The sequence below is a fragment of the Labrus bergylta genome, chromosome 19 (assembly GCF_963930695.1).
Source record: "Labrus bergylta chromosome 19, fLabBer1.1, whole genome shotgun sequence".
NCBI lineage: Eukaryota > Metazoa > Chordata > Actinopteri > Labriformes > Labridae > Labrus > Labrus bergylta.
In genome coordinates this window covers 5,730,274-5,753,023 of record NC_089213.1, presented here as the reverse complement: position 1 = coordinate 5,753,023, position 22,750 = coordinate 5,730,274, and the positions used below count along the sequence as shown (strand labels likewise).

Here is a 22,750-nt window from a genome sequence, read left to right as displayed (position 1 = left end):
CTGATCCCATCCCAGATTAACACTATCCAGGTTTCAATAGTCCTCCAGCCCCCGGCCATTTAGCCTGGCCTGTTACCTCTGTGCGGGGCTCTCCGTGCCCCTGAATCATTACCCTGCAGACAGACACACCGACCTTTCCAACGGCTAAATATAGACCTAGCAAAGAATGGGAGGAAGGGAGGGAAAAATAAACGGGGGGATAGATGGATTGATAGAAAAACATGTTAAAGGAACGTAACACTGGGAGAGCAGGAGACGTAGAGTAGTAGGCCGTTTGTGTTTACTCTCAGCGGCTGCAGGGCTTTCTGGACAATGCCCCAATGATCGCAATCGGTTTTTAAGAGCACAGTTCCAACTGCGGTGACGTCAGACTCCTTAGAAAAGCAGGCCTGCATGTTTAAACCCTGCGTGTTTTTCTTGGAAAGGAGAACGCAGGTGGCTTGGGACTGCAGGCTAATACTAAATGAGTTTTTCTAACATGTACTTTGCTATATTTAGAATCCAATGAGGCCTGAAATGGTGTGTTTCACCTCCGCCTGACAATCAAAAATTCCTTTTGTCTGGAGTACAGAGGGCTTTGGGTTCATTTGTCTAATTCCCTGACTTGTATCTTTTGATAAGTGCCATAAACCAATTAAAAGTAGCTGTAAACCAGCAGTGTAATGTTCCTTACATTGATCAGGAATAATGTTTAACCGGACGCTGATAAGGACTCGCTGAACTCACATGCACTGTACTCTGTGAAATGTGCCAGTGTGCACTTTCAGATTGAACACGAATCACGTTTTCAAAGGTTGCTACGAAGATGCAACCTAGCAACACCTTTAACTGTTTCAAGAAAGAGCTTAGCATTCCCTGCAAGCACATATTAGATTATTAGACTCTTGTATATGCCCATATGAAAAATGTTTTCAGATGGGCCACAGGTGCTTCTCCAATGAAGTGTTCCACCATCGCAAAGTTATGAGCCCTATCCAATTTTGCAGGGTAGTCGTTTTCCCTTTTTGTGAATAATATTAAAAAGCCTATATGAGTATTTTGTCTTCCCTTCTGCTTTATTGCCTTCCTTTGTCGCCTGTGTTGTGAAAACATCAGATTTCCTACAAACTAGGGTAAAGTTCAGTTGGCATGCTTCTCATATTCGGGTATAAAATCATGGCGCACCTGGGTGTTACCACAGTCTTGTCTAAAAGCTTACTTCACAAACAGTAAGCATTGAACATTGGAGTTTTCCTGCGCATTAAAAGTCTTACCCTGCCCCTCATTTCTCGGGTTCAGGTGACTTTACTTCTACCTGTAGGTAGATTTGTTTGCAGCCAGCAAGATTGACATCCATCATGACACATAAATGACAAAACAGATGTAAGAAATGAGCAACACATTAGAGAGAACGAAAAACTGTTTAATATGTCTGTCACCTTTCTCTGCTTCTGCTTTTCACAATGATTCAATCTTGACTTTGTCATGTAACGCTTTGGTAGACATCAACCAAACCTTCTGTCCTCACTTGTTGAGAGGTCGCGTTATACATTTTACATACATTTCTCTGTAACCCGGCAAGGGACAAAAATCTATTCATGAAGGAAGCCTGTTTCCACATATATACGCTGGAGATTTAAGATTTAGCTCTAAAGAAAAGAAATACAAATTGCTAGTGCCTCACTAAAGGTTATTTTTTCTAGCTGGAAGGGAATCTGTTAACTTGTGGCTTCTGGAGCAAAGAAGGCGGCCAGAAGCAGTACATGCTCACAGTGTAAACATATTGTAAAATTGTGGCTCAGTAATGTTGGTTCCTTACTAATCAATTAACTTAAGGGCAAATAATGACTAACAGTGTAGGTTTCTCAGGGTTTGTGTGCAATGACAAAGTTTTACTCAGCTCTTGCAGCTCTTTTGCTGTCTTGTCCCTCTCTTACTGAACGTCTTTATGTATATGATTATCTCCTGGTTTTTTACTCACATTATGTCAACTACGAAAAGCAACTACAACTGGACTAACATTTTTGCATAGGGCAGAATGTCACAATTTCTGTCATTGTATTTCCTCGGGATCAAAATGCAATGTACAGATTTAAGACTCTTGGTTTTTGTGGAAACTTGCTTTTTCCAGAGCATTAAGGACAGGGCATCGTGTCCTTCGAGTTGTAAACACACTTAAAAAGTGAAGCTGCAGCGAGAAGTCTCCACTGGCCAGGCAGCCTTAGACAGATCACACCCTCACACTGCAGCTCTCTGGATCTGAGCCCAAACTCTTAACTCTTTTTGGCAAGTTTCTGTTATTGAATCATATTTTGTCTTGTCTGTCGTGACTCCGACATTTATTTTTAGCGCTAAAAGCTTTTGTTGCTAGGAGACGGTGTGTCTTAGGAGAGGCTGAGCGAGGGAGGGACAGAATGAAAGAGAAGAGAAAAGAAAGAGATGGCAGTGGTGTTGAGGGGGAGAAACGCGGAATCTGTGAACGACGAACGAACAAGCTATGAGTCAGCAGGGACATCTGCAACACACACACACAAACACATGCAGTGGGCACGGTTGCTATTCCTGTGTTCTTTGTCTGTGTGCTCTGTGCACCCACGCATGAACCCACTTACCTCTCCCCACTAACCTGTGTTGTGTGTCTGTGTACTTGGTGTGTGTGTGGGTACGAGAGATATTAGCTCGCCCACTTTGATTCAATCCACTCCCGCTGTGTTTTACATGCGTCAGCGTGCATCCGCGCAAGTATGTTCACGTGTGTTTTTCTCCAGCAATCAGCAGTGTACCCCATTATACAGCAGCATGTTGTGTCTGTGTCACAACGCCTAACCTGTCCCGGGCGACAAGAGCCTCATTGTCTGCTGAATGAATCATGTGCTCGAACCCCATTAGTAATCTGCCTTCAAATAGTTATTATCAGCCATCATAGGCAGCTTGTCTGTCTTTTGGCTCATTCTCTGAGCACCATGGGAGATCAGATAGCAGCATGTGGTTAGTTAGTCACTGGGAGTCGGTCTGTTTTTTTTAGGATTTTTTTTTTCCTGTTTCTTAACCCTTTGATAACAGGCTTCCAGCAGGCACAATCAAATTGCCTGCAGGATATCACTGATTGCATAATCCTGTTGAAATTGATCTAAAATGAAAAGCATATTACATAAAGTTGTTTTTATTTTTATGCAACATGATCTAAGACTTCCATGTATCAGGTCCCTTTATGCTGCATTGTTGTACAATAAGTATATGACACAATGTTAATGCTTTAGGAGGTTTTCAGCTTTTGAAGCGTTGACAACACATCTTGTTTACGTAGCAATAGCCGTACTACTTCAGTGCATCTGCACGTTTGTATTCATTCAGCTGTCTCTCAATTCACATCCTAAATCAGAATCAAATCTCCTCTCTCTTTAAATTGTGTGTTAATCAAGGGCTTTTGAACTATGGAATTTGGAGATATGACGTCTTTGAAGATACTCTTCAGTTTACAAAAATACAGATGTGGACTATTTCTGTTGCTTAGTTCAGTGGGTCTATGTGACTTTTGTGGCATGTTTTGCGTGTGTTTAAGTGTATTTATTTGTTGTGTGAAGATATTCCTTCTTGTAGTCAGTTATGTATTTCTACTACACCAATCACGACTGCTACATCTGACAGTGTTATTTCTTGTACTTTAGATTCTTGCCAGGCTGGCACACAGCTGCACTCTGCACACCTGATATTGGACTTTGGTTTCATCATGTTCGACTTAATTAGTTTTTCCATGACTCATTTTGACTCCGTTTACACCTGCTATTAAAGTGTGATCTTTATCTGGATAAGGAGAAACACATGTAAAGGCCGGCCGTAAATGAAACACTCGTTGTCCTTTGAATTTGATCAAACATATCATCGAGTTTCTGTTGATATCAGCAGAACTTTTTTTTATTTGTAGAAGCAGTTTATGACAATTCAGGGAGAGTGTTACCGTTTCCCTTCTTTGAGAGCGAACCACCCATGTGGGCAGGAATGTCATGACTCACTCTGGATTTGTCGACTACTCACCTTCACAGAAAGACTGGCACGATCTGTTTCCACCAGATGTTCCTCTTTACCCACTGTGAAGGAGTTACAAACACTGAAGCAATACACACAACCTGTAGGTGTTCCTGAACGTCTGACTATAAAAAGCTGTAAAGACCCTGTGTTGAAATGTTGGATTCTGGTACAACATGTGATCTTTGTACGTTTTACCTTCACTTGACTGTGTCCCAGACATTAGGAGGATTTTTTAAGCAATTAAATAAGGTCATAATGATTTTAATAACCATCTGGGCACCATATGTAGTTAATGTTTGCTTTACCCTGGGATTAGGGTTGCCAGGTACGTCTTCTTCTTTCAGCTATTTAAAAAAAAAAAAAACGTCCAATCTCAAAGCTCATTTGAAAACGGCTAAAAAGGATGTGCAAGATATGATCCGTAGGGGGCAAAACTCAGAATTTCATCTCACAGTGCTCGCACAAAAAAGGCAGAGCACTCAGAACAAGGACGCTGGGCACTGCACTTTTTCTCCAGACGGCCGCCTGCTGCTGGAACCACTCTCCACTCATTGAAAACAAGTGAAAAAAGACGCTGGCGCTCAGAAACAAAAAATGCTAAGTCGACTCGGGGCCTGAATTGTTTTTTAAAACCTCTATTTTGGTATTGGCCCTGATATTCACAATCGGTGCATCACTACTTAAAACTGCTTGGTTTGCATCCCTGTCTCTAAGATGTCGTATTAGTGGGATACACACAGTGGCTTTAGATGTTCTTAGTCCACTCACACTTCAAGGCAACATGTCACTATTTAAATGAACACAATAATGGGACACTCTGTTATTACAAGATGGTTGATCGGGCATCGCAGGAGTGTCCGCCTTGACCATATCACTGTGAACAGCTCACTGTCGCTGCTGTGCAGATGTGACAGACTATGTGAGAGTGTGGGAAACTGATTGTAACCTTGGTATTTAGGATGGTTGTGTTTCTTTACAGTTATAAAAACACACACACAATTCAGCATTGTTATATTGCGGCCATATGTTTCCCACCCTCAGTTTTCTCAGCCTGATTTCCAAGGCACATCTGGTCCTAATGAGGTGCGTGTGTGAGAGTGTGTGTTAGTGTGTGTCACTACGCCTCTCCTATCCAGCCTTTCAACATGGCCTTGTGTTGAAGTGGTGTTGAGTCTTTTACTGCCACCCACTGCTTTACAATTCAAACCCTATACTTTTAACCGTTGGATAATAGTGTATGTGTGAGTGTGCGCGCCTCTGCGGGTGTGTGCTCTGATAGTAGTTATAAAACCACAGCTTATATTTTGTCTGCACATATCTGAAGGCCTGTTAATCTGTTTAAACAACGCTGATTTTCAGGCTTTGAAGGCGATAGCTGTGGACTTTTGATATGACGGCGGTTGTTGGAAACAGATTACGCTGAAATACTCGAGATTCACTCCGCAGCGGAGCCTAAGACCAAAATGTGTTACACATTTCAGCGTACATATTTCATCCTTGATTCTGTGATTCCCAGCAGTCTCATCCTTCTACAAATCCACTTCTTCTTGTTTGATTCCCTCCTAAGGTTGTCAAAATGATTGATACTTGAATACTTTTTATACCACACGATTTACTTTGGTAACTCAAATGTTGCCAACTTTGCCAAGCACACCCTTCAAGAACCAATAAATGGAAGCCAGAGGCAAAGATTACACTCGTTTTAGTACCATAAATGTGCATAGACTCTGAAGTCATTACTGCTATCAGCAGTGAACAGCTGCAGTAACATAAATGATTGATCACTCAAATAGGACAATTGTTTATCACATGCAATGGACCAATATTTGTAGACAAATAAAAGACCTGAGTGGATAAAAGAGCTGGACTTAACCCACCTTTTCCTTTTTTCAATCCTGTCTCTTTATTACCCTTTGGTCTTGATCATGGAGTTAAACACCCTCTCCCCTCTGCTCCCCCCCTCAGGGTTTGCCTTCCCGGATTGGGCATACAAGCCAGAGTCGAGCCCGGGCTCCAGACAGATCCAGCTGTGGCACTTCATCCTGGAGCTGCTGAGGAAGGAGGAGTACCACGACGTCATCGCCTGGCAGGGAGACTATGGAGAGTTTGTCATCAAGGACCCGGACGAGGTGGCCCGCCTGTGGGGGGCCAGGAAGTGTAAACCCCAGATGAACTATGACAAGCTCAGCCGAGCACTAAGGTGAGAATTCAGTGGGAGAAAGTACTGAAAGACAACAATTATAACATCCCCACACTTAGGCCTAAATTGTACTTTAAAAATTCATGTGGTCAGCAGGCTGCAAGGGATGTACATTTTGTCATCCTCCGTGCAGACTTGACAATAAACTGGGAAACATAGTTGCATGCAGACGATGAACAGATCTACACCTCTGTTCTCCATGTGCTCGGTGTGCAGAGGAAGGCCAAAATGTAGCAACGAAGGCAGGAAAAAAAAAAAACCTGTTGCAGATAAACATCAATGTAAACAATTCAGGATCAGCAGTTATTTTAGGAAGGAATCATAACACCTACAAGACACCTTTTGGTAATACCATCTTAGTAAGACTTGTCTTAACCGTTACCAATATTTACCTTTATATATTGAGGTCGTTTGTTCCTGACGAGTATCAACCCCTCAGCAGTCAGTTTCCGAGCTAAGAGCCTTGCTGGATAAATCTAGAATTACAGGAACAGGTGTCATGTTGCTTTGAACTCCAGATGAACCAGGATGAAGTCAGTTAAGCATGCAATATTGATTTCATAATAAATATAAGTTGTAAGGGATGAGATAACAGTGTGTACATTCACGAAAAACATTCACACATACCAGAAGTTGAACAAAAACATCTCTGCCTGTTCTCTTTCCTTACTGCTGTTTTGTTTCTCTGCACTTTGCAAGGTGTAAAAACAAGCTCAAATGGCATTTCATGAACGGAAGCAAAGGAAAAGACTGAGGAGAGAAAAAGTGATGATAGATGTTTTTCCTTTGCCATGACCCACACTCTCTATTTAGACACTGTTGAGTTACAGAGCTCAGACAAGCAGACTGTTAACCTGAAACAGACGCTGTAGATTAAGGGCATCGTTTTTTGGGGGGGTTTTTTAAGTTTCTTCGTCGAATAATGATTTTAAGACCATGGAAACATTTCCAGACACTTGAGCTTTATTTCCAACATTTGCATTATTGTAAACATTGACGGGTACCTTCATGTGCATCCCTGTCCTCCTTTGTAATGCAGAACATCAAATTACTTTTCAAGGCGTTTTAGCAGCATCTAATTAAAGTTATGAGAGTTCTGCTGGAGCTCAGGCATGCTCTTGCATCTCAATCATCTTTTGTAAGGTTGAAGAGTTTGTCTGAGCTGTCTTAGGCGCTCTGTCCAGATAGCAGCAAAGCAGGTAGACTGTCATGAGGAGTGACCTCTGCAGACTGCTTAAGAGATTAATTGGAAATCAGATGCAAAGAAGTTGGATGTGAAAGGCGAGAATAATTGTTGTTGTTGTTCTGTCGTGAGTTGTGCATCTGCGCTGCGTGCTTATACTCCAGGGTGACAGCAGATATAGAAACAAACACCTTGAGCGTGCACAGAGCACATGTGGGATGCTGCAGAGTTTTATTTAGCTGCCAGTCTGTTCTCTCATAATCATGTACACACAAACACACTGCTAGCCATCAGTGTCGCCTCCTGTGTTGTAGGTTGGTGTGGGTTATAGTTTGCCATGGTGATGACTAGTTACATAGCCTCATCACACACACACACACACACACACACACACACACACACACACACACACACACGCACACACGTACACTTAACACCTTGTTATATGTCAGCCCTCCTCCAGCCCATCTGTGTCTTGTTTGTTGCTAAAAGCTTTTCTTGTCTCTTACTGCATATTTAAAGACACAAACCTCATCTGAACCTGTATGGGAATAAGTGTGATATCACATTTATTGATCAGAATGAGAGCCTGTACTCCCGAGTTATATATGATGCTTATGTAATATATTACTGTAGTTTTATTTATACGCTTCATTTATCACGGACAACGCAGACTTAACATCGTTACATAAGGACGAACTGTGCAACAGATGGAATGTAAACTGAACAAAATATAAATGCAACACTTTGACCAGTTTCATCAAGTTGAAGTGATCATCCAAGACATTTGTCTGTGCACACAATAACCTTGATTCTATAAAGTGTAGCTGAAAGATGCATTTAATTCCCTGTTATTTAGCAATGCACCACCTTTACCTGTCCACAGTGTCATTTTTAAGAAGCTGACAGCAAATATTTAAATCACCTTGATGGCGCTAACGTTGCCTGATTTTTAAGCAACGAGCGGTTCTCCCACATGGCTTTGTATAAGATTAATTTAAAGGGGCTTCTACTTTTTGTTCCCAGAGACTTAAAACAAACATAAGCAGATAAAAATCCATGACAAAGATATAAAATTATTTAAAAATAAACCGGCTTTGATAAGTGTCATGAGATGTATTGATGCTGAATGAACAGCACAGAGACTTTGGCAAAGCTGCAAGCAGAATCTTGACTCACTTCCGAAGTTACACAGTGTTATACACAAGCAACCGGGGGCGCTCTATGGAGATGAGATGGACCCCATTCTCACTGTTTGAAGTGATTGTACTATTAGATCAACTTTGAAAGTTCTATTTTTTAAGGTGGAAAAGTTACATGTTGTTGCTTTAACTGAGTCCACACACCAGAAGCTGCTCAAATTACATTTAATGAAATGTATCACCACATGTGACACTTCGGGGCCCTCACCCTTCATGTCTGATGAAAGACTCTGGCAGCCAGTACTCAACGATTCAGATGTGCATACTGTTGCCACAATCTGTAGTTTAATGAAGCATATATATATAATCAGTCTCTAATGCACAGAAATAAGTTCTCCACTTCATGCTTTGCTCGTTAACAGCTGTATTTTTCTTATGATGTATAAATCCACACAGAGGTGTCGCAGTAATTTACCGACCAGGTTAATGCAGGACGTGTTTCTTCTTCTTAGTCTCAGTTAGTGTTTCACATCTTAGTTCAGCCGGAGCCAGACGTCTTTTTTTTTGTGCTTTGTAAACCTTTCATATAAACGAAAAGCTGCTAATTAATTCTGAACTCTTTAGATGGAGGTTCTCTCTCCGTCATGTGTGAAGTCTTTGATTGATGCTTCTCTGCGTCTTTGAAGTGCAGTGGTACACGTGTGTGTGTTTAGAGACACACACATCTATCTGCGTGTGTTAAATACATAAGAGGTCGAGTCTATACAGTCAAAGTCCTTTCTAGTTTATTTGAAGGAAGTTCAAATGGTCTTCAAAGAGCAGGAGGCCTGAAGCAAGCCTGGGCCCAGTATGTGAGACAGGCTGTGCTCCACATTGACTCAATACTGTGTGTGTGTGTGTGCGCGTGTGTGTGTGTGTTTGTATATTTCACATGTATGTGCCTTTTGCCCGACTCATTCACAGTGTCATCCATCTTTCCACCCGGCTGTGAACATTATGTCCCTCCAGCTTTTACTGCACGGGCCAGATAATGTTAACACCTGCTCATCAATGCTGTCGATGTGCGTGGATAATAAACATGTCCTCCTTATTTTCACCCTCACTTTAATATGCTGCATCTTTTGCGATAAATTTTGATACTTTTCGACACCACCACCAGGATTAAAAAGACACAATCGTAGTTATTTTAACGATCAGTCGTATCAAAAATTACCAAAGCTTTAAATAAAAAACTTTAGATCTTCAGTGATGTTTTTAAGGTGAGGACGTCAAACAAACTGGACTTTGAGGCTGAAGTGTTATCGATGATGATTATGGTTTTGTTTGATATTGATGATGACGATATTTAGGAAGGTTTTGATGCTGATTAGAACTCTCTGCTGTCGATGTTGTGCTCTGCTACTGGTCACTTCCTGTCAGCACCTGTGTGTCCGGTCAGGCGTAAAGCTGTTTGTTTGCACTTCCTGATGTTGTTTCCTCCTCTAGATCCTTGCTTGCATTTTTCGTACTCCTATGTTTGTCTCTTTTTGGATAAAAGCGTCTGATTTGAATTGTAGAATTGAATTGTAGCTGCGTTAAAACAAGGCACCAGGTTGTTTGTAAAGTTGAATGATCTGATCACTGCTGCATGATCACTGTTAGCACCTGGAAATGTCTAATCTCCTGTTGAAGCTCAGTAGTTTAGTCATGACTTCCATGTTTCCTGCGTGCATTGTGTGTGTTTGAGCTCTGCTGCATGTTGTTCATCTGCCTGCTCCTTTGTGTGTGTTCCTGTTTGTGTGTGCCCATAGTCCACGTGACAGTGTGGGCGGGCGTGCGTAGTATTCATCTCCATCAGAAGAGGCCCTTCACTCATTGAGTCATTAAGGGGCTGGATGAGGCTCCTGGTTCACTCACTACCGCTCTGCATTGTTCTCTATTGAACCAAACACCAGTGACTAATCCTGCGATCACACTGAGGCAGAGAACAGCTGGGCACAGCTCCCGTCATTGTGACAAATATTACATTCACCATTATTGTGTTTTTTCAACTGTCACTACTGCTGCTGTGACTCACTTTACCAGACAATATTTTCCTGCACTGAAAGAATCGTATCTTGTTTATGTGTCGAAGATGTTCTAGGGCTGAAACGATTTTTAAAAAATGTACGTGTGTGAATTTAATGTCGGAATATCGGGTTTGTGTGGACATTAATCACCTCCCAGCATGTGTGTTATATCATTAATGTTACATATGTGGACAGAAATAAATCCTGTTAGATGGATGGATTCAAGAAAATGGATCAGAGGATGGATATGTCAAACAGAAGTTGTCAAAGCTTCCTGTCTATACATATGCATATTTATATATTCTGCTTACTAAGGCCCCAAGCTCTTGCATGAAGCATTTGTGCGCTGAGAAGAAAAGCAATGCATGTCCGACCGTCCTGTCTCTATGACAACAGTTGCTGTATGACCGACATTGCTCCCTTACTTTTTACTGCATGTTTTATATTTGAGATAATTTATTTCCGGATGAGACACGGAGCAAAGACGATGTGGCAAAAATACAGGGAATGTCATATTTCGAAAAGAGTGCAGTTGACGTCAACAGCGCCTTTCTGAAAAGTTGAAAGATATTCAACTTAAACGCTCATGCGGGCACACGAAAAAGTCAGAGCGCTCAGAAGAAAAAAACGACTGCCGCTGCGTTTTTACAGACGGCTGCTTTCTGCTGTGACTGTCTCTCGTCATTGAAAACAATTGCAAAAAGGGTAAAGGGTAGAAAAAAACACTAGGTGGACACGGGGGCCTAACAGTTGGAGACATGTTAACTACTTCATGTTCCAGAAAATCTGTATGTTTACGATCAGAATCTTCACCTGAGCTCCCCTCAGCTTGATTCTCCTGGAAACAATGAATAACATTTTACATCTCCAGAATGAGGTGGCCGGTCTCAGCTGAATGAGAAACTCTGACATAGAAGTTTTTATGTAACAAAATATGAATGTGGTTTTGTCCTGAGGCTATTGGTGAGTCACAGGGAGCCATTTTATCTTTTTAGATGAGCTGTCAGCGGCTCACTATTCACTCCTCTACATCGCTCTGTGTGTGTCGACGATGACTAATGCACTCTAACTAATGTAGCCGCCTGTGTAAGCCTCAATCAGAGTGGCTCGCTCACATCCTTAAGTAATCACACAGCCAGTTTGAATGTAACCGTGTGTCCAGATTGGGTGCAGGATGTTTAATTGTTTGCTAATGTAGATTTACAGTGAAGGCTTTCTTATCGCGTCTATGTTTCATTTCCTATTTTATCATAAACTCTGACAACGTGCAGCAGTTATTAGTAACAGTTCAAATAAAACTGTCAGCATGTTTTGAAGAGATTAAGGAATATTTTTAAGGTTCACAACACTTGATGTCAAATTTTGCTTCAGGAGTTTTCCTTTCAAAAAGTTCTGAGTTTTGGGAGGTGCCAGTAGTGTAGTGGTTAGTGCAGGCCTCTGTCAGGAGGCTGTAGTCCTCCAGGCAGGTGGCCCGTTCACATCCGACCTGTGGCTTCTTACCTGCATGTCATTCCCCACTTTCTCCCTATCTCTCTCGCTCTCCGGTTTCTGACCCTCTGTCCTATCTCTTTTAAATAAAAGCATAAAAATCCCCAAAATAAACCTTTACAAAAAAAGGAGTTTTGTTCTTGTTCTCTTACTCCAGAGAGACAAACCCACTGAGCTGCAAATGAAAACTAATCAACACTTAAGCCAACAGGTTGATCAGGGTCATGACTAATGGTCTGACTAAAAGAACAAAGCAGCAACAGGTGTGTCCTAGATCTGGATTGTCTTTTGCTTTCAATGTTATCTTAATTTGAGGCATCTTACACTCTTCTTTTCTCTGAATGGAAACAATGAAATGGAAGATTAATTAAATAATACACCCACCAACAAAGGTGTGCCACTAGCAGACAAGTCCTAGGCTCCCAATATTTGTTTTTTTTTTTCTTGTTTTTTAGTACCTAAAAAGCAGGCCGGTTCCTGCACTCTGTTTAAATTGCAGTTATTTGAACACAGACAGTGCTCTCTCTCTCTTTTTCTCACAGCAGCTTTTAGTTCAAAATATAACTGAAGGTCTGTAGGTTTTTAAAAATAATTTTATACTTTTGAATATTAAAATAATGTACCGGTAGATTGAATCGTTTTGACGTGAAGTAGTACCAAAAAGAATCAAAGTATCAGAATTTTCGGCCACTTATGGCCGGCTTATGTGTAACCCTAAACTCTGTTACCAATCGAGCCACTGAGTTTTATTAATTGTCCGCTTGCGGGGATCAAACAGGTCTATGAGAGAATAATGACTGCAGTGATTTGTTGATAATTTTGGTAGCAGTTTGAATTATTACAGCGCCGCTTCAAAGCTGTGAGTCAGCTGGAAAAATGTGCTTAATACTAGAAACGGTGGTTAATCATGATTTCACAGTTTGTTTGTTTTTTTACATTTGGCGAAATCAAGCTGTGGTCATAATCTGAGATTTACCACATGTTGTCGATGATGTGTTTTACTCACTGGTAGATAACACTGTGTCTGTCTTTCTCGTTTCAGATACTACTACAACAAGAGGATCCTGCACAAGACCAAAGGGAAGAGATTCACCTACAAGTTCAACTTCAACAAACTCGTGCTGGTTAACTACCCCTTCATCGACATGGGCACCGGTACGCACACGTTCACACTGATGTTATAAGTCATAAACCTCAAGTGTCCTGTGATGTATCTGTTTATACGAGTTGTTTCGATGTTTCAGAGCAGCACTTTCTCAGGTCTCATCGGATTTTTGAAAGTAGGACATTTTCAGTGCTCATTTCTTTGGTGCCTGAAGATGATTGTTAACGAAGCGAATACAGGGATATGTAGCAAGAACTCTTTCATGGGCTGTAAGATTTGAGACAGAGAAAAGCCCTGTTTAGGCTGTCATTTCAAGCCGCAATATCTTCCCCAAAGACGTGATGACGGCTGAGCTAAGTTACATCTTCAGTTTTGCGAGCTCTTTTGGTACTTTCAGACATTTTAAAAACAGAGATTATATTATTTTAAAACACATTGAAAAGTATCATCATAATACACTGAACGCTAAGGGAGCCAATCATGAGCTGATATTTTACTCCAGTCGTCTGAGAAGCTTTTAAGGACAGATCCTAAGATTTCATGTGTCTGACCTTTCAGGATAATCTTTAAGGGTGAAGTCTCGGGTCAGTTTTGTGTCCCAGCCCTGGTCATAATCTAAGAACTGACTTCAGTATAACTCAATCACGTTCATGTCCTGGATTTCAGGCCAAATTTAGTCAACCAACCTCAATAAGAAGCCATCGTAGTCGTAGTAGACAGAATCTTGGGTGTAGTGTGTGCGCATTATGTTCCTGGGTATAGCGCTTTGTGCTTTTGTGTGTTTTTTAAGACGTTATTGTTCCACGTCCCCGATTATCCCTCTCCTCCCATCCCTCAAGTCGTCTCTGGTTCTGGTCCCGGCCACCCAGTGCAAACACAGCCCATATGGAGTGTCGGGTACTGGGTGACAGAAGTGCAGCACAAAACTTTAATTATAGCCTGCGTGTGATGTGGCCCACACATGTTGTGATACGATGGTTACACACACACACACACACACACACACACATACACATTAACACACAGACAAACTTAAGTCAATCTGGATTGATGCACAAGCCGAAACCCTCACAAACACACACTTTCCCCTCATCCTCTCCGACACACATGGCCGTTAGATGTGTGCTTTTTTTTTTTTTTTTTAACAGAGAGACCCACACACACACACACACACACACAAAGACACACTGGAAAAAAACAGAGGAACCCAACCCATGTTTGTGATGGCAGTAAGAGCGACTTTTCCAATATTTAATTCTGGCACGTGCGTGGATGCCAAGAATTTATTGCAGTGCCACAGTCTCCCTGGCAGGAGAGCGAGGGAGAGGAGGGGCTGAACGAGGGGGAATTTGTGGCTTTGTGTAACCGAGTGTTTTCTTTCTGAGGGCCTGTGACCCTCTGGGTAAAATAGTTGGAGTTATGAGAGACATGTGACCGACCCTCTTTAGTTACTTTTCCCCTTTCTCTCCAGTTTAAAACGCTTGTCTGTGCAAAAATACAAAAACACATTTCTTACTTGGCACTTGAGTTTTTTATGCCAGCACATAGTTGGTTCTCAGTTAGTTATCAGAGTTTCTTCTCTGAAGAACTAAGCTTTAAAAGAAATGTTCTAGTCTTCTGACTACTCAAAGCACTTTTACACAGCAGGTCACACCTACACATTCACACACTGATGGTAGAGGCTGCTGTGTAAAGAGTCCATCAGAAGAAACTAATCCATATATGCTGCCGACGTAGCAGCAGGAGTTACTTAAATGTCTTGCCCAAGGACACATCAGACTTGTGGCTGCAGAAGCTGGGTATCGAACCCCCGACCTTCCACTGATCCACAGCTCTAAACAGTAGCACCTCTTTCTAAAAACACAGATTTCAATCATCCCCTGAACACACTGTTGATGTTTGTTTGTTTTTTTAAAGAACTGGCTCGATACAAAATAAAAACTTGTATATCTCAGAAACTGATATTTAACCAACCAAAACAAACCTTGTATATAGACACAATGAGAGATATAGAGGAATCTCTAATCTGTTTGTTTGAGTTCACAGAGAGCCGGAGTCATAACATCACCTCAAAGCTTGTAGCTTCATGTGGATTAATACAAAGTCTCAGTCTGGAGGGGTTTCTACTTAGCGTCTGTAAAGATAAATGAGCATCTATTCAAAGCGAATCCATTTTCTGTTCAATTTGGCAGTTTTTGTCCAAGTTAAACAACTTAATAAACAAGTTATCTAATATTTAGATGTAGCATGCATACTTCTGAGCTCTATCTAGCCTTCTGGCATCATTTTCCAAACATCCTCTTCAAAGTAAATTTTTCCGAACTGTGCTGTAATTTCCACTGCAGAGAAACACCTCCACGCCTATTGACGAACCTCCTCCTGTGAGGCGGAGCGATTCAGTGGCGTTGTATGTGAAGGGAAAAAAGAACACAACAGAAACAGTTTTAATAAAAATGAATGTTGACTGAGTCAAAACAATAACAGAATTTCATGATATACCTTTAAATATATTTTTTTAGGAGATAGGTTTTTAGACCTTGTACTAGTTTGATTCTTGTTCTCATTCGTCTGTTAGTTTTTAAAACTTCTCACCTCCTTGTGTCTCACAGGTCGAGGAGTCCCTCAGAGTGCCCCTCCGGTACCAACAGGAGGCTCTCACTTCCGTTTCCCCCCCTCCACGCCCTCTGACATCCTCTCCTCCAGCGAGGAGCTGCGCAGCCCCGGCATGTTCAGCAGCGTGGCTCGCCGTATGGCCCGCGGCTCTGTGAGCGACTGCAGCGACGGCACCTCCACCAACTCTGAGCTGGAGGAGGCTGTGGGAGCTGAAGAGCGAGGCGTGGGGCCAGATAGGGGCTTCAGGGGCCTTCTGCCTCCCCGTCTGCCTCATGATTCTCTCTTCAGGGTCTACGGCGGGGCCCACAATCCTGCTGGGCTCGCCAGACCTTCCCACAGAGTCCACCAAGATCCTATGTCTCCATTCCCTGTGTCCCCCCTGCCTGGCCCTGGAGGTCTCCTGGCCCCAACTCTTTCCCCAGCCCTATCCATGACCCCCACCCCCCACCTTGCCTACACCCCATCCCCCTCCATGTCCTCCCCTATGTTGGGCTCCCATTTCTCCTTCAACCCGGAGGACATGAAGCACTACCTGCAGGCTCACACCCAGTCCGTCTACAACTACCACCTCAGCCCCCGAGCCTTCCTCCACTACCCCAACATCGTCATCCCTCAGCCCCACCGCCCGTCCCTGGAAAAGTCGGCGGCCCATCACCTCCACGGCCCACCCCTGCCGCTCTTACATCCGCTGAGTCAGCAGCAAGGAGGCGGAGAGGAGGGGCAGCAGCAGCACCCGTCACCATTCAAGTTCAAGCTGCAGCCGCCTCCATTGGGGCGCAAACAGAGAGATTCAGGGAGCTCATTGGCTGCTTCTTCATCCTCCTCCTCCAGCCAGTCATCCCCGTTCATAGGGTCTGCTCATTTAAACAACGCAGGGCCTCCAAAGATTAAGGTGAGACTGCAGACTCAAACTGGAAAATGTAGAATTTGTTTTGTATCATAATTGACCCTCAAACATTAAAGAACATCCAGTCAGAGAGTTGTATAAATATTCATGTTGTAAAATGTTCCTTCTCTCCAGGTGGAGCCCATATCAGATATTGAGTCAGAAGAAGAGGTGGAGGTGACCGACATCAGCGAGGAGGAGGAGCTCAATCACATTGATGATGATGAAGGGGACATCTTCACCCGGACAGCTCGTCACAATCATCATCAGCTCAACAACCATCACCGAGCTCACGGAAACAGGATCAGGCTCTCTGCCCCTCCACAAACCAGCCCTGAGGAAGACCCTGACGATGACGAGGAGGTCTTCAAGACTCCCGCAACTCCTATCGGCAGCAGCGGCCTAGCCTTCCCTCTGCTCGCCCTGAAGAGCGAGCCGGGCCAGGCATCTCCCATCAGCCCCGGAGGCACGCGTTGCATCCCGCTCAAACTTCGCTTCAAACGCCGCTGGAGCGAGGACCAGAAGATGGAGGCTGACGGAGAGAGGGACGAGGCGGAGGACAAGAAAGTGAGGGCTGACGGAGAGGAGGTGGTGGAGGGGAAGAGAGAGGAGGTAGGCAGGAGAGGGGGGGAGATGGAGAACGGGGGAGGACGAGGAGGAGGTGTTATTTTGGGGTTGATGCTACCGCCCCCTCCCACCCAGCGCAGAGCGAGCTCAGAGCTGCAGAGAGCTACGGCGCAGCTGTCTCTGGAAAACACGGGCTGCTGAGCTTCACGCGCACATACAGGGGAGGATGAAACCGAGACACAAACACAGCTCTCTGAATCTTACACAAACACTTCATAGATTTACATAGACCATAATGCCTTGTGGCTCCTAGTCCAGCAAACGTAAACAGAACATGTTCTCGTCTGAAAAAGCGACATTGAGTGATAATGAAAATATAATTCATTGTTCTTTAGTGTTTATCTGAACATGATGATGTATCGTTGGAAGGTTTTGGGCACTTTTTACTGATCTTCCAGCCCCAGCAGTTTCACAGGTTATAATAAGAGTAAAGATCAGTGATCAGACTTTAAGGTTTCCTTAAGCTCATTCAGCTTTTAACCAGCAGTCTCTGTTACCATTAAACATACGTTTCTTACTTAGTAACTGTAGTTTTCAAACATTTTAATACAAACAAACAAAAATACCAGGAGCTTAGGCCTGGTGGGGTAAACTTTCGAGGTGGAAACTGTGAACTTCTTAAATAACAGAAATCTCAATCTGTTCCCAACATACATCTACATATTCAAGAGACAGTAATGAACAATATGAAGGTGTTTTCACAGCCTGAACTCCTTTTTCTGGTGGTCTTCAAGAAGTCACTGGACATGATGGTCAATATAAAACTATAAAAACATGTGTACTTATGTAGCCTCTGTCCCACTGCAACAAAAGATACCAAAAGCTGCAGCAGAGAACCTGTGTATTTACATTAGACTCAAACTAAAGGAATGAGTTCTTCAAATCTTTTAGGAAGGGCCTTCTGAACGCCTCCTCGCTCTCATCGTTCCAGTTAGGCCATAAAACTCACACCTGTGTCTCCGCTTGCATCTTTAGAGGTTCTATTTGTTCATCTGACGCAGTTAAACAAATCCCCTTAAGAGTAAAAACTCGGTCTCACTTGTACAGCGGTGGATTTGATTAATTTCCACCCCCACATCTGGCCCACTTGAAGTTAGTGAGCCGTCCTCCTCCTCTTCCCCCCCCTCCATTATTTTCCTCATCTGTACTCACACTTAACAGACAGATCTTAACGTTACTAAGAAACACTTTTACCAGCCCTGATAGAGATTACAGAAGTGCCTCTCTGTCTGCACCCATCAGCATGCAGTCACTTAAAAGATGGAGGGCAGTGAGAGGGAATGAAATGCTCCGATGGATCTTAAAGAGATGAAGAGGAATAATCTTTTTCCCTTTCAAGAGGTGATTAGAAAGAACCCTCCAATCAGTCTTTTCTCCCGGAAGCAGCTCGGACACCACGAGACGGCTTCATCCTCAGCTCATCACTACAGTGTAAAAAAGACTTTGAACGAGGGTGGGATCCTGAGAACAGTCCAACCAAGTCATCAAGATGAACTCTGACCTCTCACGCGGCATTCAGAGACGTTTGATAGCCGGAGAATGTCACTTGGTTTTAAATGTACAGAAGAGGAAAAAGAAAAACAAACAGCTGGCCCTCCGAGGAAAGTGCCGGATTATTTTGCTCCTTTTCTCATCACTTGCAGAGGAAGTGAGGAAGCAGCTTCTCGTAAGGCTGTAATTACACACACTTGTCTCTGGATGTGTGTGTGTGTGTGTGTGTGCGCGTGTGTGTGTGCGCGCGTGTGTGTGTGGGGACCCAAAGCCTCGAGGATGCAGAGAGTGTCCCTGCTCGACTTCGCACAATCTTTGGAGGGGTACCGGTAACCGTTGTGTTTTTTCTCCCTCGAACAAACAGATCAACCGCTCTCTTCATTCCCCCTGTTTATTTCATCTTGTTCTTTTTGATGCTCGTGCCTCGTACAGACTCGGACAGTATTTTCTTTTTTTGGGGGCATTTGCAGTGATCTGAGGACTTATAATCTGTCCATGTGATGTTTCAAGGAAGAAACGAGTGGTTGACTGTTTAGGGGAGCGTGTAACGAATGTCGAGCATCAAGGTTAACTCAGGCAAGCCGTCACTGAGATATCGATAAACGACTTATTTTTACTACAATGTTTTATTAAATCTGTTCAACTAGAGAGGAAAAAAGCCCATTTTAACGAACAAAGAAAATATAAAATTGTGCCTTTTTCTAAGCCAACCTGAGTTTTATGAAACAGCCCCAGCAAAATGTTTGACACCAACACACAACCGACATGCCTTCGTCTTTTTGTAAAAGAGAGAGAGAGAAAAAAAGTAAATCTACACATATATATTTTATTCAAATATATATTGAATTCAAATATTATATTTCAATATGGTCATTTGATACAAATCCGAGGAGACTCCTGCTATTTTTAACGGTAAAGATGTGTATATATTCTAACGGGCATATTATTATTAATACCAGTATAATTCAGCCTTTGCCTTCTCACCCTTGCCTTCTCTCGACCGTTGAGCTGCAGCCACAAAAGCCCACCAGTGTCAGAGTTTTATATTTATATTGTTAAGATAAAACAACAGTTATTGTGCATTCAGGGGATTTAAAAAAAAAACCACCAACAACAGACCCGGGTCAAGTCATCCTAACTTTGTCAGTAGGTGTGTTTGTCTAAGCGTACCTAGAGTCACAGCTGGGCGGGGTTTACACAGTCACAGGTGAATTACACTTTTTGTCAGTGAAATAACCCCACCCGTCTGCAACAGTTTCACCCACACGTGCTTAAAAAAAACCGGTGGAGGCGCAGGATGTAACGGGACCGGTCTCGTGTGTGTTCAGAGCAGACTGATTCTGATTGGACGACTCAGATTCTCCTGATATGACTGGACTTTAGATTGAGAGTGGACTCTGCACTCAGCTCCAACTCTGTGTGATCAGAGTGCATATGGGCTTGCCTTAACCCTACACACACACACACACACACACACACACACACACACCCACCATCCTGGTTAGAGTGAGGCTTTACTGTGGCTAGAATAAAGGGAAACATGACATCACACGCCCCCACAGTCTCTCCGGAGTAGACGGCAAACCATAGAGACTACGCACATACACTATTAGAAACACATTTCCACACACATACACACACTATTAAACACACAATTACACAGAACACATACTCTCACACACAGAGGAAATGACATCACAAACCTCTGTGGAGAAAGAGGGACTTCCCATAATCTGACTCGATCATTTTGAGCTGCGTGTGTGTGCGCGAGTGTGTGGTTTCTATGGTTACAGCCTTCGACACATACACAATTATTGAATACACTTTGTGCCAGATAGTCTAAAGTCCCTGCCTCGGTTGCAAAGTCCCAAATTAGTCGTCAGACCAGCTCCAGTCTTGTGTGTGGATTAAACACACACAGTCGTTTTGAAAAGGTTCTTTTTTTTTTTTTAAACCAACTTTCTAAAATCTGTTCTTGTGATTGGCTTCTTCCTTCCGCTTCTTATATCAGTCATCCAGCGTCAGCGGAGGTTGCATACAGAGCCTGGTGAAAAACACTCGAGGAAACTTAAAGGACACAAATCATAGAGAGGAAAACATCCACCACGTGTACCTGAACGTTACACTGCGCTGCCTTACCTGTGGTGTTACTATAACAAGAGAATAACTGTTTCCCCGTTGGGTTGACATCTCAGCCTTTGACTTAGTTCTGATCCTTTTCTCCTCTACTTTTCAGACATATTACTGTTACTCTTGTAATTATTATATTATTAACTTTTTGATTCTTTTGTACCCTCTCGCTGCGGCCCGCTCTCTTCTTCATGAACGACTGGTTTTTCTGTGAGTTTTTTGTTCCACTTTGCACTCTTTCCCATGAACTTCAACCAGTTGGCTCCAGTGCAGTCTTTTCTTTTTCTTTTGTACTCACGCTGATTTTATAACCGTGTTAAAGAGGAGGGTCACGTAATCCCCGCATGATATACAGCAGGGGAAGAAACATTTGTTTTCATTTTTTGATGTTGTGTATATATTTTATTTTTTTCAATTTTTGGAGGATTGTGTAAGAAAAAAGAGCTTTGTACTGTTTAACCATGTATTATTTGTAATGTTCTCTCTCTGTCTCTCCTCTCTCGTCCGCCTCGACGGTGAGCTGTCACTCCAGAGGAGGGGCGGAGACTTTTTGTTTTTATCATGGAGGAACCGCCTGTACTTCTGTTTCTCTTCTATCTGTTCATCTTCATTTGTAATTAAACAATAATCAGGGTTCATTAAAAAAAGGTCAAAATGGAAGTCTGTGTTTCTGTCATTCTTTCATTCTTTCATTTAATTCACTTTTGATATGAATAGGCAATTTCACTGAGGAATCATGGGAGTGATTGTCTCTGCTACATTGAGCCTCATGAAAGAAAAGCTTTGTGTGTGGGGACAAGCGTTTTCACTTTGGCTCACAGTGTGCCCGTGATGGATTTAATAGTCCCCGTCTGCGAGAAAAAGACCTTGATGGATCAGATCTGGTTGTGACAAAGAGAAAAATTCAGGAGGCGTTTGTGTCGACTTTCTGTGCGAGGACAACCTTGTCACTTTGTTTTTCAGCTGTAGACAAATATCCTCATCCTAGCGTTCGTTTTAGAGTAGTTATTCTTACATTCAGCACTTCATCGGTGTCCCTGAGTACAGCAGTGGATCTCATTGGCTTCAACTCTTTACTATGATTACTCAGTATTACCCTGTGAACCTGACTAATTGTGATACTAATTGTCTCCAACATGAAACCTCAGAGATACACCCACCTCATGTTTTCACTTGGGCCGACATGAGAGTTTTGATTACTCACCAGACTGGCAAATCTCTTCCATACAGGACGTGAGTTTATCTTCTGCTTCATCTCATGGTTTGAATCAGACTCCTGTTTGTGCCCCCTCACAGGATCTCTCTGCTCCTGGTTTGGGTTTGATCAGAGGGGCAGAATCGGCTCCGCTCTGCGGTTTGTTTAGCGGGTAAGGCTGCTTAAATTATGAGGATTTCAATCTATTCTCTTCAAATATTTATAACACTTAAAGTTGTTTTAATTTCTTTCAATGAACAACAGCAGCAACACTGGCATGTTCAATTGTCAGGTCATAACCCAACATTAATCCCAGGGGGTCTTCATGCAGATTTTCTTTTCTTTTTTATGGTATATTTTGGGGCTTTTCATGCCTTTACTTTAGAGACAGGGCAGTGGATAGAGTCAGAAACCAGGAGCCATAGGTCGGACTTCAACCTGGGCCGCCCACTTTTAAGGACTACAGCCTCTGTACATGGGGTGCGCACACTAAGCACTAGGCTACCGGCGCCTCAGCATTTGTTAATACACATGGCAGTCAGAAACAGTGAAAGGGAGGTAAACAACATTTAATTGAATTACAATGGGGCGCCAGACTCTGTCCTCTGTCCTGTCTATTAGAATGAGTGGGGCA

At 42.8% G+C, this 22,750-nt stretch overlaps 1 protein-coding gene across 1 annotated transcript in view; it reads left to right on the top strand.

Moving 5' to 3' along the window:
* Positions 1-21,581, top strand: part of erf (Ets2 repressor factor) — a 38,685-nt gene extending 17,104 nt beyond the window's left edge. Inside the window, exons 2-5 of the mRNA XM_020647225.3 lie at positions 5,974-6,208; positions 13,112-13,224; positions 15,784-16,679; positions 16,809-21,581. Coding sequence (XP_020502881.1) covers positions 5,974-6,208; positions 13,112-13,224; positions 15,784-16,679; positions 16,809-17,441 — 1,877 coding nt within the window. The 3' untranslated portion in view covers positions 17,442-21,581. The remainder of the gene's footprint in view (positions 1-5,973; positions 6,209-13,111; positions 13,225-15,783; positions 16,680-16,808) is intronic.
* The last annotated feature ends 1,169 nt before the right edge of the window (positions 21,582-22,750 follow it).